The sequence below is a fragment of the Mustela nigripes genome, chromosome 15 (assembly GCF_022355385.1).
Source record: "Mustela nigripes isolate SB6536 chromosome 15, MUSNIG.SB6536, whole genome shotgun sequence".
NCBI classification, from domain to species: domain Eukaryota; kingdom Metazoa; phylum Chordata; class Mammalia; order Carnivora; family Mustelidae; genus Mustela; species Mustela nigripes.
Genome location: NC_081571.1, coordinates 818,671 through 839,070, shown reverse-complemented (window position 1 = coordinate 839,070; position 20,400 = coordinate 818,671). Strand labels below are relative to the sequence as shown.

The following is a 20,400-nucleotide window of genomic DNA, read 5'->3' as shown; positions in this document are numbered from 1 at the left end:
ATTAAACAAATTTAATCCAAGAACATTTATTTAGGTCTTCTTCAATTGCAATTTTCTCAGCAATGTTGTGTAATTTTCAGTGTACAGATCCTGCTTATTTTGTCAAATTTGATTCTACATATTTCGTATTTTCTATGGTATTATAATATAAGTGGTATTGTTTTTTAAATACCAATTTTTAATTGTTGCCAGCATACAGAAATTAAGTTGGTTTCTTACATTTTTTTAAAGGATTTATTTATTTATTTATTTATTTATTTGCCAGAGAGCGAGCGAGCGAGAGATCACAAGTAGGAAGAAAGGTAGGCAGAGAGAGAGGGAGAAGGAGGCTCCCGGCTGAGCAAGGAGCCTGATGTGGAGCTCAATCCCAGGACCCTGAGATCATGACCTCAGCCAAAGGCAGAGGCCCAACCCACTGAGCCTTCCAGGTGCCCCTGGTTTCTTACATTGACCTTGCATCCTATAACCTTGTCAAATGCACTTACTTACTAATCCTACTAGTCCTTCCATAGAATCTTTAAGATCTTCTACAGAGACATTTAGGTTGTTTGTGAGTAAAGAATGCTGATTTGTTGATTGTTTCCTTTTGTTATGTAAAAGGAAAGCTTTTTATCTTGATGAAGTCCCAATAATTCATTTTTGCTTTTGTTTTTCTTGTCTCTGGAGACATCTCTAGTAAGAAGTTTCTGTACCTGAGGTCAAAGAGGTTGCTGTCTGTGTTCTCCTCTAGGATTCTGATGGATTCCTTTCTCACATTTAGATCTTTCACCCATTTCAATTTTTTTTTTTTTGTATGTATGGTATAAGATGTGGTCCAGTTTCATTCTTCTACATGTGGCTGTCCAGTTTTCCCAACACCATTTGTTGAAGAGACTTTCTTTCTTCTTCTTCTTCTTCTTCTTTTTTTTAAGTTGGATATTGTTTCCTGCTTTGTCAAAGGTTTGTTGACCATAGATTTGAAGGTACATTTCTAGGCTCTCTATTCTGTTCCATTGATCTATGTGTCTATTTTTGTGCCAGTACCATACTGTCTTGATTACAGCTTTGTAATACAGCTTGAACTCCAGAATTGTGGTTTCTCCAGCTTTGGTTTTCTTTTTCAACATTACTTCAGCTATTTGGGGTCTTTTCTGATTCCATACAAATTTAGGATTGTTTATTCCAGCTCTGTGAAAAATGCTGTGGTAATTTTTTAAAAATTATTATTTGATTTTTTAAAAAAAGTTTTATTAATTTACTTTGTGAGAGAGAGAGAGCGCATGACTGGAGGGGAGAGGGAGAGGAAGACGCACATCCCCCACTGAGCAGGAGCCTGACGCAGCATTTGATCCCAGGACCCTGGGATTATGACCTGAGCTGAAGGTGGACGCTCAACTGACAGAGCCACCCAGGCATCCCTTTTAATTCAATGTAATTAACATATAGTGTATTATCAGTTTCAGAGCTAATTTAGTGATTTATCAGTTTCATATAATACCCAGTGCTCACTACATCAAGGGGCCTCCTTAATGCCCATCATTCAGTTACCTCATCCCTCCATCCACCTCCTGTTGGTTGGTAGTTTGATAGGGATTGCGCTGAATGTGCAGATTGCTTTGGGTAGTATAGACATTTTTTTTTAAAGATTTTATTTATTTATTTGACAGAATCACAATTAGGCAGAGAGGCAGGCAGAGAGAGAGAGGGGGAAGCAGGCTCCCTGCTGAGCAGAGAGCTCGATGCAGGGCTCGATCCCAGGACCTTAGGATCATGACCTGAGCCACAGGCAGAGGCTTTAACTCACTGAGCCACCCAGGCGCCCTGGTGGTATAGACATTTTAACAATATTTGTTCTTCCAATCCATGAACATGGAATGTTTTTTCCATTTCTTTGGGTTTTCCTCATTTTGTCTCATTAATGTTCTATAGTTTTCAGAGTACAGATCTTCTACCTCTCTGGTTAGGTTTTTTCCGAAGATATCTTATGGTTTTGATGCAATTGTAAACGGAACTGATTCCTTGATTTCTCTTTCTGATACTTCATTATTGGTGTAAGGAATGCAACAGACTTCTGTGTGTTGATTTTATATCTTGCAACTTTGCTGAATTCCTGTATCAGCTCTAGCAATTTTTTGGTAGAGTCTTTCTGGTTGCTGCTCTCTCCCTCTTCCTGTCTCCCTCAAATAAATAAATAAATAAATAAATAAATAAAATCTTTTAAAAAAATAAATGTTTTGTAGAATTCCCCTGGGAAGCCATCTTACCCTGAACCCTTGTTTGTTGGGAGATTTTTGATTCCTAATTCCATTTCTTTTCTTGTTTTGGGTCTGTTCAGACTTTCTATTTCTTACTGTTTCAGATTTGGTAGTTTATATGTTTCTGGGAATTTATTCATTTCTTCCAGATTGCCTTATATGTTGGTATATAATTGCTTATAATATTCTCTTATAATTGTTTGTATTTCTATGATGTTGGTTCTGATCTGTCTTTTTCATTTATGGTTTTATTTATTGGGGTCCTTTTTCTTTTCTTTTTGGTAAGTCTGGCTGGGGGTTTGTCAATATTGTTAATTCTTTTAAAGAACCAACTCCTAGTTTTGTTGATTTGGGTTTTTTAAAATTTCTATATCATTTATTTCTGCTCTAATCTTTATTATTTTCCTTTTCCTGTTGGATTTAGGCTGTTTGCTGTTCCTTTCCCAGCTTCTTTAGGTGTAAGTTTAGGTTGTGAATTTGAGATTTTCTTCCTTCTTGAGGAAGACCAGTATTGCTATTGAACATCTTTTCCTGTGCTTACTGACCATTCACATATCTTCTTTGTAGAAATGTCTACTCAAGACCTGTGCTCTATTTTTAAAAATGTTTTTTTTTAAAGATTTTATTTATTTATTTGACAGATAGAGATCACAAGTAGACAGAGGGGCAGGCAGAGAGAGAGGAGGAAACAGGCTCTCCGCAGAGCAGAGAGCCAGACATGGGGCTCGATCCCAGGACCCTGAGATCATGACCTGAGCCAAAGGCAGAGGCTTTAACCCACTGAGGCACCCAGGTGCCCCTTAAAAATGTTTTTAAAAATTTATTTATTCATTTAAGAGAGAGAGAGTGGGGAAGAGGCAGAGGGAAAGAATCTTCAAGTGGACTCCCTGCTGAGCATGGCGCCTGACATAGGATTTGATCTCACAACACATGAGATCGTGACCTGAGTCAAAACCAAGAGTCAGATGCCCAACTGATTGAGCCTACCCCCTTACCCTATTTTTTAATTGGGTTGCTTTGTTGTTGTTGAGTTTTAGGAGTTCTATACATTTTGGATATTAATCCCTTATCATGTATATCTCTGCCAAAAATTTTCTTCCATTCTGTGGGTTATCTTTTTATTCTGTGGATAGTGTTTTTTGATGTACAAAATTTTTCTAAATTTTCATGAAGTCTGATTCCTTTATTTTTTTTTTCTTTTGTTACTTATGCCTTTGGTATCACATCCTGACAGATTACTGTTAAACCTAAAGGGTGAAGATTGGTCTTATGTTTCTTTTAGGAGTTATATTGTTTAAGGCCTTATATATAGGTCATAGATTCATTTTGAGTTAATTTCTGTATATGATATTAGGTAAGGATACAACATCATTCTTTTGCATGTGGATTTCCAGTATTTCCAGCACCATTTATGCTTTCCCCAATGAATAATCTTGGTACGTTTGTCAAAAATCACTTGACCGTATATACTAGGGTTTATTTCTGGACTCACTATTCTATTCTATTGGTTTATAAAAGTCTGCCTTTATATGAGCATCACACTGCTTTGATTACTTATCATTGGAGTAAATTTTGAAATCAGTAAGTGTGAGCCCTCCAGTTTTGTTCTTTTTCAAGATTGTTTTGGCTATTTTGGAGTATCTTGAGATTCCATATGAATTCCACGGTGGATTTTTCTATTTCTTCTTTTCTTTCTTTTTCTTTTTTTTTTTTTTTTTTAAGATTTTATTTATTGTGCGCCTGGGTGGCTCAGTGGGTTAAGCCGCTGCCTTCAGCTCAGGTCGTGATTTCAGGGTCCTGGGATCTAGTCCCCCATCGGGCTCTCTGCTCAGCAGGGAGCCTGCTTCCCTCTCTCTCTCTGCCTGCCTCTCTGTCTACTTGTGATCACTCTCTGTCAAATAAATAAATAAAATCTTTAAAAAAAAAGATTTAAAAAGATTTTATTTATTTATTTGACAGAGAAAGACATAGCAAGAGAGGGAACACAAGCAGGGGGAGTGGGAGAGGGAGAAGCAGGCTCCCTGCTGAGCAGGGAGCCCGATGTGAGGCTCAATTCCAGGACTCTGGGACCACGACCTGAGCTGAAGGCAGACACTTCATGACCGGGCCACCCAGGGTGGCCCGATTTTTCTATTTCTTCAATAACATTGCTGAGCTTTTGATAGAGATTGCATTGAATCTATAGATTGCTTTGGGTAATACTGACACTTTAATAATAATACTGACATGAAGAAGCAGAAAAAGTTCAAGTTCATTGCTTCTTTCTTCTGCCTGCTCAAATCTGCCTTTGAATCCCTCTAGTGAATTTTTATTTCAGGTATTGTACATTTCAGCTCCAGAATTTCTTTTTGGTTTCTTTTTAAATCTTCTATCTCTTTACTGATATTTCCATTTCATCCATTCATCATTTTCTTGACTTTCTCCTCATATTCCTCTAGTTCTCTGAGCACCTTTTAGATCACTGTGTTAAAGTCTTTGTCTAATATATCTGCCACTTTGTCTTTTTCAGGGACAGTTTGCGGTTGTTTCAATTTTGGAGGAGGTCATACTTTCCTGTTTTTTGTGGGGTTTTTTTTTGTATGCTTTGTGATTTTTCTCCCATGAACACTGAGTATCTGAATCTAATAAATGTGGTAAATTTGGATATGAGATTCTCTTTCTTCCCCAGCGTTTGTTGTATTTTTGTTATTCTTTTTCCTTTCTTAATTGTTGCAGGCTATCTCTATGGTGAGGATCAGCCTGAAGTATAAACTTAATGTCCTCTTACGTCTCTTCTGAGCCTTTCTTTGGGTATGGGCAATAATTTTTTAATTATACCCATATAGGAGTTGTTTTGGAATGTCCTAGTCTTCAATGGTTGACTCCCAAAAGGGGAAGAGTAAAAAATGAGCAGGGAGAGTAAAGGTTCAGCTCTTTATATCTCCTGGAATTTGCTTTAGCCCAAAGAGGAGGGACTTGCAACAATAGGGGAGGTGCACCAAAGGCTGCCTACCTCTTTATCTGCCAGTTGGGACACAGTCATTTCCCCAGCCCTGCCACTACCCATCTGTCCTGTGGAGGCTACAACTTCTCTTCTCTCTAGTGTGACCTACGTGACTAGAGAAGTGAACTCAGAAAAAGAGTAAAATCAGGATTTTCAAAAGTTATTATCCATCTCTCCTTTAAAGACAACTGTAAGATAAAACAAAATTCTGAATGAAGGATTTGAGGAAACATTTACGGTTTTGTTTGGTTGTTGCTGTGTTGTTATTTACCATCTCAGATCATGATTTTTGAACAAAGTAAGCAAAGGATATCTAATGTGTTTTTATATATATATATTTTTTAAAGATTTTATTTATTTATTTGACAGACAAAGATCACAAGTAGGCAGAGAGGCAGGCAGAGAGAGAGGAGGAAGCAGGCTCCCTGCTGAGCAGAGAGCCCGATGTGGGGCTCGATCCCAGGACCCCGAGATCATGACCTGAGCCGAAGGCAGCGGCTTAACCACTGAGCCACCCAGGCGCCCCTGTTTTTATATTCTTAATTGACACAGTAACTTCAAAGTGGATCAAAGTAAATAAATGTTGCATATATTATTACATTTTCCCAAAATTCCTCTCAAAATTTTTCCTTAGAATCTAAATTTCTTTATTTTGGCAATTTTATTCTGCTAACCTAGATACCTAAGGGTTTTATTAGCACTGTTTTGTTCCTTTGGTTTTGAATATGCCTTTCAGTTTCTATGTGAATCACATTTTCCAATTCTATTTCTGGTCACAAAGGCCACAATATAACATGTTACAAACTTTAAGAATTATTAGTGGTGAATTTAGATGATCAGATAGGACTTTTCTCACTACTTTCATGATGAACTATTAATTACTTAGAGTAAGTGACTTTAGTTTCTTGTATGACAGTTTATTTGTCTATGAATGAAGTAAAATCACAGTTATTCCCCTTTGGTATTTTACAGCTACATTTATGTATGGTGACTCTCTCAGTCATATGACAGCTTTTTTATAAATGTGCAAATATTTTCCATTTTGAGGGCGACAACAGTTCCTGCAAATTCAAGCAATAAGTGTGCTATTTGAAGCAAAGGGCTCCCCTCACAATCATACAAATATGAAAACACAATATTAATTGATTTGGTAATTAACACTTACCTGTGCCACACTGGTATCTGGTTGCTCCTCCTGCCAGCTCATGTATGGTAAAAAATCAACATCTTCTTTGGCAATAAGTTCCCAAATATTAGGAATATTAGGAGAAGGCAATTCCTTACCATCCTATATTGAATTAAAATTAGGTAAAAACAAAACAGACATTATCAAATTAAATGATTACTATTCATTCTAAAGCCTGGTGAATCCTTAGTTTGAAATATGTATGGGTGTCAGATTAGATTGTTCTGGGCCACAAGGGAGGGAGAAAGAGTCTAAAAAGAAAATTATGCTCAGTTGAGTGGCTTTCCTCTTTCTTGAGCTGGGTGTGGGGGCTGTGGTAAGTGCCTTCTGTGGTCTTTTCCTCTTAAACTTACGAAAAAGAAAAGGCCTCGCAGAGGATGAGGGAAGCTCAAGCCCTTTCTGTTTTTTGAGGGTCTTGCGTTAATACAAGGTGAGAAATGCCCAAATGTAGTAAAATTATAGTGTATCTCATAAATATACATATAACTAAGTAATAACTTATAACATCAAAAACATAACATATGTGACTCATTTAGAGAAATTATAATGAGCCCTTTGTGAATGTGAGGCTCTGGTTTCATGGTCCTCCTTGCCTCTCTTCTCCCTGCTCTTCATAAGCCATGAATGTGGATATTGTCAGTAACAGTCAGAGCAAGAGTAATTTTCTTAATATGTAAATACAAATGAAATAACCATGAATTAACAATACATACCCTCTTCTCAACTGCAACAAAGCTTGTAAACTGCGTTATGAGACAGTTTTCTTTACTGAGTTTAATAATCAGAGATTTTAAGATTTGCTTCTTCATCTAAAATAGAATCAAATGAAGTCATGTCTTATTTTATTTTTCACTGTTTAGCTATGTATGACCAATAAAACAAGTATTAAATAACCAACAAATGTATTTTTCTACAAAATAAACCATTTTATAATTAGTATTTCAAATAAAATTGAGTCAATGGCCCTGTCTAAATGTCTACAGTAGATGACTTAACATTCTCTGAACAATAGGATCAAGTGACTGGTTAAGTCATAGAAAAATAATTCATATTTATATAGTTCTTTATGACTACAAAGAACTCTCACTCTCAAGTGTGGGGGGTTTCTGCATTTTTTAACAGTCTCTTCCTCCCGTTTTAAAGATGGGGAATCCAAGGTGTGGAGATGTAGAGTGACTTTTTCAGGACTATTTGGTGGAAGGGCTGGTCAGTTGCCCACACAGATAAAAAGGCCTTAAGGAGGGCACCTGGGTGCCTCAATTGGTTAAGAGTCTTGGCTTCAGCCCAGGTCATGGATCCAGGGTCCTGGGATTGAGTCCCACATCAGGTTCCCTGCTTGGCATGGTGTCTGCTTCTCCCTCTACCCTTCCCCCTATTCGTGATCTCTCTCTCTCTCTTCCTCAAATAAATAAATAAAATCTAAAAAAAAAAAAAAACCAAACCCAAAAAGGTCTTAAGTAAAACAGAACACAAGGCTGCTAATCTAAGGGCAGCAAGGGAGTACAGTGAAAACACAAGGCCATCTATTACCTGCCATGACTGCATTAACAGCCAGGGGAGGTCCTCTGGTTCCTTCTTTTTGGGAGGGCATTGAGCACCACTTCTCCTAAGCCCATTTAAGTTCACAGCTACCAAGGGACCAGGTCATCAGGTGGGCTGGCTGAGTGGGACCCCCTGTTGGAGGCCTCATCAGGTCAGTAAAGAAGGCACAGGGTGGGCTTTGGCTCCACTGTGTGTCTTTGGGGTGGTCACCTACCTGTCTTGCACCTGGGCTGCTTCATCACTAAGATGAGAATACCAATGCCTATAGTATATAAGATCTTAGGTGATATTTATGACAGGAGCTTACCAAACATTCTCTGAGCCCTCCTCTGGCCTCCTCTTGATGAGGAAATGACCAGAGAATTCTTAGGAAACCAATGACATCCGTTCTTTCATTAATTCATTCAACAAACATTTACTGAGTGCCCTGCACCCCAGGTGCAGAAAATACAGATACAATGATGACTGCCACCATACCACATGTCTCTCCATTCAGCTATCCTCACTTTACAGTTCCATGGATAGATCAATTTAAGAAGGATGGAGAACAATGAAAAGAGCAAACCTCATGGTTCGTTTCATTTTCGTGGAGAATGCCGTCTTCATAATCTCGGATCAGAGCTCGTGCTGTCAGCTTGTGGATCATCTGTGTTTAAGCAGCAAAGGGGAAAAAAAGATTCAGATGGCTTCTCATTAAAGTCTTAACTTAGAGAACCACTTTTAAAATTGAGGTATAGTAGTACACACAATAAAATTCACCCCTTTTAAGTGTACAGTTTGATGAGTTGTAACAAATGTATATAGTTGTGTGACTACCACTGAAATAAAGATACAGAATAGTTCCTTCAATTTCAAAAGTGAAGGGCACTCCTCATGGTCCTTGCTGTCACCTCCAGACCTTGGCACCCACTCATCTGTTTTCTATGCCTACAGTTTTGTCTTTTCTATAAAAGGGCATTTTGCTAATTCAATTTATTTCTAAAATTTTAAACTGTTCTTCTACTGTAGGAAGAAGTCCGCTTAGTGCTGTGATGCCTAACTGTGAATGTGACCTCCACTCTGAAGGGCAGGGGTGGCAAAATGTGCCCTGGGAAGTGCAAGGTGAAGGACTGCCCCCTTCCTTTCCAATAACTAAGAAACACAGCTGATTTTAATAGCAATGTTTGCTTACAATGATAATTCCAACTCTTGTAATTTTGTTATCAGTAAGGCCATAATTCACAGAATAAGTACAACTATAAAAACTTCAATTTTATGGAAAGTGACCTCTTTCCAGGTAAAACCCTTTTAATTATTAATTCCCCCCTTAGATTCATTTTTTTTAAAAAAAATAGGGAGAGTCCCTTAAGTTCTATACATATATCACAGGCAAACAATAAGTTATAATAATTGATTCAGGGCTAAAAAGTAAGTTGTATTTTATTTTTAAAAAAAGACAAAATATCTGCAATGGCTTGGAAGTAGTTTACCTGGCTAGGCAAATAAAAACTCCTATGAATAAAGCTACATATATATAGTATATATAGGTTAGGCATTTTCCAGGTCTGAATCTAATAGATTAAGTACTAATACAAATACTATAAACTTTCTGGTGATAATTCATTTGCTTTTACTCTGAAAGTAGAAAAAACAAACACATTCTCAATATATGTTTACTCTCAGTCCAGTACTGTTACACTTCATATTTCAAAATAACAAAGGTTGATCTGTGGTGCTTAATTTTTATCATGTCATGAACAACTTTGAGAACCTCCTTAAAAAGTGTTCCTGTATAAAATACCAAATTTATTGCAGTTAGTCATATCCACTGATGCCCATATGGATACACCTAGACTCAAGAACCCCAGAAAAAGAGCTGCTGCATCAGAAACTGAAGGAAAGTGTTCTCGTTTGTACAGACAACGGTTCCCCATATCATACTGCGTACTGAAGGGTCAAAATAGAAAAACAAGAACAACAAAGGTATGAAAATATAAATTTATTAAAACTTTCAAAGAGTGAGTTCATAGTTAAAGTTTTTAATCTTACAGTTCCAGTTGTCTTCTGAAGTTCACTAGTTGATACTACTGTAGAAAATTCTTTCTCTTGAATAAATGCACATAGAGTTGCCTGAAATGGGGGAGGAGGGTGGAATCCCTTATTAATTTCTCATTCTGTAGAGTCTTAGTTTCACCATGATTTTCTCTTTCCTTTTAATGGAAAGGCTCCCCAGTATCCCCAGTTAACTACCCATTCAGTTTCCAGTAGGAGAATATTTGCCAGCATGTTATGATACAAGGAGGAGGAAGGAAGAAAAGAAAAAGAAAATTGTTGGCAACATACGTTGCTCTTCCCATAGTAGAATGAGCTGTGTGCTTCCTTACCTGTGTACAATGAGGAATAAATCCATAGACAAGGAGTCGCTCGTTGTGGAACAAGGACTGCACCTGGGCTGGAGCCTGGAGAGGCTCAGGTGCATCTGTACTTAGCTGCTGCCATTTGATGGAGACAGAGTGACAACTTGGAGAATGTAACCTAGCCATTTGGTCTTCTATCTATTTATAAGAGATGAATTATTTCTCTTTCAATGTTACATCCAGAAAATAGTTACTTAATACTTAAAATAACTTTATATTCTCTCTCTCGGGATTTGTGCTACTTTGGTTTTGTTTTTCTCCTTCCTGCTTAGGGTACATTTTCAAAAAGATTTTCAATAGAATTCTTAATAATAGCATTAGCACATAATTTAAATACGTAAGACATTCCCAAATTATTCCATTACTTAACTACTAATATACAACTCTGGCAAGGAGTAGTTGCTAGTTATAAAAATTAATCTTACAAAGGACTTGAATAGACATTTCTCCAAAGAAAATATGGCCACTGAACACATGAAAAGATAGTCAATATTACTAGTCATTAGGAAAATGCAACTCCGAACACCAATGGATTACAATGTCACACCCTAGGATGGTTATTCTAAAACAAAAACCAAAATCAGAAAACAACAAGTGCTATCAATTATGTAGAAAAATTGGAACCCTGGTACATTGCTTATGGGAATGTAAAATGGTGCAGCCACGGTGAGCAACAGTATAACAATTTCTAAAAAACAAAACACAGAATTACCATATGGTCCAGAAATTTAACTTCTGTTATATACCTAAAATAACTGAAATCAGACCTGAACACTTGTTTATATGGCAATACTCAAAGCAGCATAATTCACAACCACTAAAAGGTAGAAACAACCCAAATATCTATCAACAAACAAATGGATAAACAAAATTTGGTATGTGAACACAATGAAATATTATTTAGCCTTTAAAGGGAAAGAAAAATTCTGACATATGCCACAACATGGATAGACCTTGAAAACATACCAAATGAAACAAGACAGGCACAAAAGTACACATATTGTATGATTCTGCTTTCATGAAGTATCTAAAGTAGTCAAATTCATAAAGACAGAAAGTAGAATGGTAGTTACCAGGGACTGGGGGAGGGTGGAAAGGGGAGTGGTTTAATGAGTAGAGTTTCTGTTCAGGATGATGAAAAGTTCTGGAGATGGATGGTGGTGATGGCTGTACAACATTGTGAATGTGCCTTTATATATTACTATTTTTAAAGATTTTATTCATTTACTTGAGACAGAGAGAAAGAGTAGGAGAGAGAGCACAAGTAGGAGCAGAGGGAGAGAGAGAGAAGCAGACTCCCTGCCAAGCAGGGAGCCCAATGCAGGGCTCGATCCCAGGACCCTGGGATCTTGGGATCCCAGCCAAAGGCAGACACCAAACTGACTGAGCCACCCAGGCACCCCTAGTGTACCTTAATGCCACTGAATGCCACTTATGAATGGTTAAAATGGTGAAGTTTATGTATATTTTGCCAAAATAGCATATTAACTCCAGCAAAACATGTATAATACTTAAGTCACTTTTGATAAAAACACCTCCATGACTCTTTATGAAGAAGAAATCAAGCTATTAGGTAGGAGAATGAGCCAATTAAGGAGAATGCGTTCCTGCTAGGTGTCAGACGGATATTAACTAAGTAATTGCTTTCAGTAATTTTGTCATTTTCCTAAGTCCCCTTTCCATGAATGAAAACACAGAAGTTACTGTCACTAGATTTGCAAGACGATAATATTTCCATATGTTTAAGCATAAAACTAGAAATAAGATGTTTGAAAAACGTACCTGTTTTTTCCAACTATGTTTGGATTTTGAGTTAAAATACTCAAATACTCCAGCACCGTACTGGGACAAAGTCCTTAAGATATGGCGATTTGCTGTAGAACTGATCACAGGTTACATGTTTTAATTTTCAAGAAATTTTAGACACATTTTGAATTTCATGTAGTTAACAATGTTGACATAGCTCAAAACTCAGTAGAAGAGATACTGCATGCAGAAGAATTAGTCTTTGTAGTTGAGGTTAAAGAGATGAAACTCAGGAAGGACAGTAGGAACATCTGAAGGTTTGGGTAACTTAAGCTCCCACGTATCAGAGAACTTATTTATTTTTCACAATAGAAAAAAAAAAAAAAAGAGCAGAAATTCTTGACTCCTGGTTTACCAAAGAAGGGAGTAGATGATTCCGAAAAACCTTCAAAAAAGTTAATCAGAGTGCTCGCTTCGGTAGCACATATACAAAAAGTTAATTGGAATACTGACAAAAACATCAACTTCCTTTCAATAAGTGTCATTTACCTAAATTTGATCTCAAAGGCCAAGCATTCGAAGTGTTAATAAAGTCTACATCTTAAAATATGATGTGTATCTAGACAGCAAAAGAGATAAAGAAATCTCTTTCTAGCAAAGATAAGCTTTGCTACTTCAATGGCAGCGTCCTATTAAATTTCTCTCAATAATAATTCTAAAACTATTAACCTTAGGGAGGTTCCTCCTGAAATAGTAAAGGCACAATTACTTTTCAGGAAAAGAGCTTAAAAAAATTATTTCTGAAATATTTCTTAGCCTATTGATTGGATTTGTCTTTGGTCTTCAAAATTGGTGGTGATTATAAACCAACTAGATAATTCCCCTAAGCTATAGTTTATTTGTATTTTATCGAAGTCATCGGCAACTGAGGCTTCTTGGAATCTTTTTTTGCTCCTGCTGCGTGGAGCTCAGAGGACAGTTTGTGACAACATGCAGGATGAAAGGTCTCTACTGGACAACTCCCATATTGCTAGAGTTTGTGAATACAAATGAGCATTATAAAATGAGGCAGAAACATTTAGAAAGGTCCTAAAACCTGACAGAAAATCAGTAAAAATTCCAGCTTCCTCAGGCTGTGTCGTGTCAAAGCACACGTCATTTCCCAAAAAGGTTCATGTCCATTTTCTCCATCACAGCAGCCCCTCCTTATTTCCTTCCTGGCACTTAGGAAAACCCATCTCCCCTTTCAGCTTATTGGATTACTTGCTGCCTATCTCCCTATACACAGCACTGTGGTCCAGCACCAAGGAGTGTCTGTCTCATGACTAGCTCTCAGCAAAGAAGGAATCAACAGGGTCCAGTATCTTCTGCAATGAGCTCTGAGACATAACACTGGCATAGCCTCTGATACCTGGTCAGGGGAGAAAGGGGGGTGTTGCTGTGTCCGGGAAGATAGAACAGGGCACTGGCTCAGGCAGGGAGGGGGACATGTCCCTGCAGCAGGGTAGGGCCAGCCACCCCATGTCCACAAGTTAATCAGGTAAAGCCTATTTAGGAGCAATTCCTGGGGAGTCCACTGTGGGGTGGATAAGTTTCCTGGTTGGTCTGTGGTCCTCAGATTAGAGAAGAAGACGAGGAGCTGTGTCTGAGGAGGGGCAGAAAGAGGGAAAGAGCCCTCTGGGCAGGCAGGTCTGGCTTGGGTACAGCAGAGAGGGCGCTCAGGGGTGTGGAGGGTCCCAGCTCCTGTAGTTCATAGCTGAGGCCTGAGGAGGACTCCATCCTAGGACAGCACAGTGACCCCAGGAAACACCAACAGCCACCACTCCCACCTCCGCCCCTACCCCCATGTTGAGGGGTGGTCCTGCTCCATGCACTGCCTCAGAATAGGGAGGCCTGGTTATCACTTGCCAGACTGGTGACTATGTGGGGGAAAGTCCAGGGAGATGAGAGTGCAGGCATGCTCTTTGCAAACAACAGGCTGGCCCCTTCTGTTTGGTGCTTTCCTTATGTTTACACCATATGCCTTGGTTCAATCCAAAAAAAGCTAACTATAACTGGGGAGGGGGTTCATTCCAACAACCATGGGGGCCTAGCCTCCCAAGAGAAAGATCCTATTTCCATCATAGGGTTAGTAAATGCAGATGTGCCCAGCCGCCAGAAGGGTGTGAAGGAGCAAAGAGTCTGGTTGGGGGCTTGCCCAAAGCAGTGGCCCTCAGCCCTGGTCAGGAACTGCCAGGGGAAGGTGTGCGCCTGGCATTGCCAGGTCTTCAGGCTTCTCAGGATAGGTTGGAAATCTTGATTTTTATACAAACAAAACAAAACTAACATTGACTTGGTGCTTGCCAGGTGTTCTTTTTTGTTTGTTTGTTTAAAGATTTTATTTATTTATTTGACAGACAGAGATCACAAGTAGGCAGATAGGCAGGCAGAGAGAGAAGGGAAGAAGCAGGCTCTCTGCGAGAGCCCTATGTAGGGCTCGATCCCAGAACCCTGAGATCATGACCTGAGCCGAAGGCAGAGGCTTTAACCCACTGAGCCACCCAGGTGCCCCTTGCCAGGTGTTCTTAAGTACTTTTTTTTTCCCCCAAGCAGTGCCAGTGTGTGGGTCTTCCTTACACCACATTTTTCTCACCCCACTGTAGGGCTGGGACTTAACAACTTTTTAAATATGAACTCATTACATTCTCAGAGCAAACCTATTAAACTTATGACATTTTCATTATCATCTTCATTTTACAGATAAGAAGTTAAACAACTTGTCCAGAGCTCTGCAACTCTATGCTAAACTGCTTCCATACACTGTTAGCAACTTCAAAACTTCTAAAAATCACGTGTAGGCCAACAGAGAAAACCTACCCACAGGCTACCTTTCCCCCCCACAGTGCTCACTGTGTGACTAGATCTCCTGCACTTACCCGATACCACAGGAGAACAGCCTCGTGTGCTGGACATTTCTTTTCACAAGCTGCAATGTCAGACTCTCATTCTGGAGGTGCCCATCCGATATAAGGAGAATGCTCCGAAAGCCTTGAGAAGGGTACAGTAGATTTAAATATCGGAGTGTTTTCCAGAAGTCTGTATTTCCCATGGTAGGTGTAGCAGACTGGAGGAAATGAAGTGAAAGGTTATTCATTCCACCATTAACTGTAATCATTTACTAAGGCATGTCTCAAAGATGGTTTGGAGATATCATCACTGAAAAGACATTTTTAAAAATTATACATCTGTGGAACAACTATGCTTATAACCTGTTAATTTATTTCATATCACACAGTAATTACAATATTATTGGTTGACTTCTTTGATTTTTTTTTATGGTATTCCTGGGTTTGCTGGCCTGGACTGAGGTGGCAACTAGTCATTCTCAGCTTGTGTCATTTTAAGAAAAAGAAAAAAAAAAGGAATAGAGGAAAACATTCTAATACCATTATGCTGGTTATATTTAGGTGGTAGAACTGTGGATGATTTTTTTTCTTTCTACCTTTCTTAATTTCTAATTTTTTAAATGAGTCCATCTCATTAATATTATATTAATATTATAGTAACATTCATATTATATATTAATATATAATATTAATTGTATATTAATCACCATATAATATATTATTATTACTGTAATAATAACAAAAGAGCCCCACTGACATACAAAAACTGAAGGACTAGGGGTGTTCTATTATTGGTCTTGGAGGGAATAAGTCCAGATAGTACCATTAAAACTTGATAGGAAAAGACCCAAGAGATGAAGGACAGTTCTTTTACTTACCATAATGAACTCTGATGGCATATTATTGCTTGTGATGGATTTAGGATATGAAAATAATTCCTTGTAACCTGTGTGATAAGATTGGCATTGAGGTGCAGCTCTTAAATACTCACTTTATTGACCACTAACAATCATGTTTGATAGTTTAACATATAAAAAAAAACTTCACCACAGTATTCCTTCAAATAATTAACGTGCGTTGAAACTATGCACTTTTCTGTGTAAAATGTTCTGAGTAAAATCACATGTGTAGACCTCTGTTCTGTAGAAGATGGCTCATGCAAAGAAAGATGTGGGGCATCCCAACAGTGTAGGGCATGGCCGCCAGAGGGACACATTCTCCTTCCAGGCCCTTGGTACCCCAGCCTTACTTGATCTCTGCCCCCAGCAGTAACAGATGCTAGCTCCTTCATAAAAGGGCTCAGTCTTTTGCTGAATGGCACAGAAGAATCAATAGGATGTGACTATCCCCTCACTCCACTCTGGTTCCTTCTCTCATTCCTAAAATACCTTCTTCTGTGGCTGAGATGTCCTCAGGCCCCCACCTGGAGGATGGTGTTACTTTTCCTCTAAAAGGGCTGACCTGATGCTTCCTGAAAGAAAGCTAGATTTTTCTGCTACTGTGTTGACTTTAAGTGTTCTGTCCATATCGTTGGGACCCTCATACATGTTAAACCAAGGGTCTTGCATTTGGTTCAGCTGGTGGTAACCTAGTAATATTCATACAGTGCTTGCTCTCTAACAGGAATTGTTTTAAATCCTTTATGTGCATCAGCTTAGTACTTACAACAACACTATTAAGCAGGAACTATTACTCTTATATTACAGATGAGGAAAGGTTCAAGTAATTTGCCCAAGGTGACATATAGAGCTAGTAAGTGGTAGAGCTGGAATCTGAATCTAGGGACCTAGCTTGAGTGTTCTCTGGTTCTTGAACTCCATGCTATGCTACCTCTTACTCCACAGATGAGGTCAGGCACCAATAGCCAACAGCTCTGCTCATGTCAATATTCAGGAGGAAGCACACTTTCAGGGGGACCAAAGAACACTCACCTGTGCCAAACTTGACAATATTTATCTTTTGCTTCTTACCCATCAAGGACAGTGCATATAAGGCAATTTGCTTGGCTTGCAAGAATGTTGCACCTTCCATGGAATTGGAGCAATCAAGACAAATAATCACTTCATTGTTTTCAGCTAGGTCAGGGACTGTGATACTGAGATCTGGTTGAAAAACAAGCATGCAGGCCTAAAAACAAAAAGAAGAAAGGTGCTGGGTTGATGTTTATCATAACTTAAACTGGTCTGGCTTGTTTATAGTGGTATAGGCATGCCTTTAAGATACTGCCAGTTCAGTTCCAGACCACCAGAGTAAAACAAATATCATTAACCAAAAAAAAAGTGAGTTAAATAATTTTGGATTCCCAAAACACATAAAAGTTATGCTTAGGAGGAGTCAAAGTGGCAGAGAAATAGCAGGCTGAGATGACATCAGGTAGCCGGAGATCAGATAGATAGCTTATCAAACCACTGTAAACACCTACAAATCCAAAAGGAGATAGAAGAGAATAAGAGCAACAATTCTAGAAACAGAAAATCGACCACTTTCTGAAAGGTAGGACTGGCGGAGAAGTGAATCCAAAGCAATGGGAAGATAGACCGCGTGGGGAGGGACCGGCTCTGGACTAGCAGCAGAATAACGGAGCACAAAATCAGGACTTTTAAAAGTCTGCTCCACTGAGGGACATCACTTGGGAGGCTAAACTGGGGTGAAGCCCATGTGGGGTCAGCGTGGCCCCAGGTCCTGCAGGGTCACAGAAGGATCGGGGGTGTCTGAGTGTCGCAGAGCTCACAGCTTTAGAGCGGGGAAGCGGCTACAGCAATAAAGCCGAGGAGTGAGCTCTCAACTCGGCGTTACCTTGAACTGTAATCCGTGGCATAGGCCACTGTTCTGTGGGTGAGGTCCCCACAAGATCTGGGGAGACATCCCCTGGGAGAGCTCAAGGATCTGCAGGGTTTGGAGACTCCAGGTGGAGCTGTGTGCCAGAGACAGAGATGCTTGGTCACAGGCTGGCTGAGCTCGGAGCAGGGTCAGAGGCCAGGGAGACAGGATTGAGTGAGTGCTTTTATCTGAGGGCGCACTGAGCAGTGGGACCCCAAGCTCTTCCCTCCTCTGGGCCAGAGATTGGGAGGCCGCCATTTTCATTCCCGTCCTGTGGAACTCTACGGAAAGCGTTCAGGGAACAAAAGCTCTTGAAAGCGAACCTGAGTGGATTACTTAGCCTGGCCCCTGGTAAGGGCGGTGCAATTCCCTCTCGGGCAAAGACACGTGGGAATCACTACAACAGGCCCCTCCCCCAGAAGATCAACAAGAAATCCAGCCAAGACCAAGTTCACTTACCAAGGAGAACAGTGGAATTCCAAAGGAGAAAGCAAAGAGAAAGCAAAGCATGGAATTCATGGCTTTCTCCCCATGATTCTTTAGTCTTGCAGCTAATTAATTTTTTTAAATTTTATATTTTTTTCTTCTACAAAATCTTTTTTTAACCTTTACCCTTTCCTCTTTTAACATTTTTAAACTAGTTTATCTTAACAAAAACTTTCATTAAAAAATAATAATAATCTTTTTTTGAACCTTCATTATTATATTCATATTTTACCTTTCATTGTCTCTAACTTTATTTTTGTATACACATAGGGTTTTTTCTTCTAAAAAATCTGGGGTATGACTTCTTTTAATAGATCAAAATATACCCTAAATCTAGCTCTGGGCTTGTTCTAGTCACCAGCCTGAGCAAATTCTCTCCCCTTTCTTTTTCTTTATTCTCCCAACCAACTTAGTTTATCAACTCCATCTTTAGAAATTTGAAAAAATATATATATTTTTCATCTTTATAGGCATATTCCATCCCTTCATTGTGTTTACCCTTATATGTTTTTCATTCTTTAAAATTTTGGGAGGTAGTTTCTTCTAAGAGACCAAAATACTCCCAAAATTAAGGGGTGACCCTGTTCTGGTCACCATTCTAATATATGTATAATATTATATATGATATATGTAATATAATATATACATAATATATAATTACTATATATAATATATAATTAATATAGTAATATAATTAATATATATATAATTATGTATATATTATATATAATATATTATATATTTATAATATATTTATTTTTTCTTTTTTATATTTTTTCATTATTTGTTTTCTTTTTCTATTTTTTTTTCTTTTTCTGAATTTCTTTTTCTCCTCTTTCTCCTCCAACGATTTGGGGTCTCTTTTGATCTGGTCAAAGCACATTTTGCTGGGGTGTTTGCCACCTTTTTAGTATTTTATTTGCTTGTTCATATATTCTTATCTGGACAAAATGACAAGGTGGAAAAACTCACCACAAAATAAAGAACAAGAGGCAGTACTGAAGGGTAGGGATCTAATTAATAGGGACATTGGTAATATGTCAGATCTAGAGTTCAGAATGATGATTCTCAAGATTCCAGCTGGGCTCAAAAAAGACATGGAAGATATTAGATTCTCTAATAACCCTCTCCAGAGAGATAAAAGCCCTTTCTGGAGAAATAAAAGAACTAAAATGTAAACAAGTTGAAATTAAAAAAAAATTATTAATGAGGTGCAATAAAAAATGGAGGCTCTTACTTTTAGGATAAATGAGGCAGAGGAAAAAATTAGTGATATAGAAGACCAAAGGACAGAGAATAAAGAAGCTGAGCAAAAGAGAGACAAACAACTACTGGACCATGAGGTGAGATTTCGAGAGATAAGTGACACTATAAGAAGAAACAACATTAGAATAATTGGGATTCCAGAAAAAGAAGAGAGAGGAGAGCAGAAGGTATATTGGAGAGAATTATTGTAGAGAATTTCCCTAATATGGCAAAGGGAACAAGCATCAAAATAGAGGAAGTTCAGAGAATCCCCCTCAAAATCAAAACAAATAAGAATAGGTCCAGACCCCATCACCTAATAGTAAAACTTACAAGTCTTAGCGACAAAGAGAAAATTCTGAAAGCAGCCCAGGAAAAGAAGTCTGTAACTTACAATGGTAAAAATATTAGGTTGGCAGTGGACTTACCCACAGAGACCTGGCAGGCCAGAAAGAACTGGCATGATATATTCAGAGCACTGAATATATTCAAGAGATAAGAGATAAGATGAAATAATATTAGAGATAAGAGATTCAAGAGATAAGAGATAAGATGAAACAATATTAGAATAATTGTGATTCCAGAAGAAGAAAGAAAGAGGGGAGCAGAAGGTATATTGAAGCAAATAATTGTAGAGAATTTCCCTAATATGGCAAAGGGAACAAGCATCAAAAATCAAGGAGGCACAGAGAACCCTCCTCAAAATCAATAAGAATAGGTCCACACCCTGTCATCTAGTAGTAAAACTTATAAGTCTTAGTGAAAGCAGCCCGGGACAAGAAGTCTGTAACATACAATGGTAGAAATATTACACTGGCAGCAGACTTATGCACAGAGACCTGGCAGGTCAGAAAGAACTGACATGATATATTCAGAG

General features: G+C 38.4%; 1 protein-coding gene across 3 annotated transcripts in view; it reads right to left on the bottom strand.

Moving 5' to 3' along the window:
• PARP4 (poly(ADP-ribose) polymerase family member 4) overlaps positions 1-20,400 on the bottom strand; it is a 145,525-nt gene that overhangs the window by 33,989 nt on the left and 91,136 nt on the right. For all 3 annotated transcript variants that reach the window (XM_059377996.1, XM_059377997.1, XM_059377998.1), the window contains 9 exons: positions 16,904-17,099; positions 15,851-15,918; positions 15,003-15,190; positions 12,124-12,223; positions 10,309-10,479; positions 9,974-10,054; positions 8,511-8,591; positions 7,117-7,212; positions 6,383-6,505 (listed from right to left, as the gene is read on the bottom strand). In XM_059377996.1, the coding sequence (XP_059233979.1) occupies positions 6,383-6,505; positions 7,117-7,212; positions 8,511-8,591; positions 9,974-10,054; positions 10,309-10,479; positions 12,124-12,223; positions 15,003-15,190; positions 15,851-15,918; positions 16,904-17,099 (1,104 nt within the window). The remainder of the gene's footprint in view (positions 1-6,382; positions 6,506-7,116; positions 7,213-8,510; positions 8,592-9,973; positions 10,055-10,308; positions 10,480-12,123; positions 12,224-15,002; positions 15,191-15,850; positions 15,919-16,903; positions 17,100-20,400) is intronic.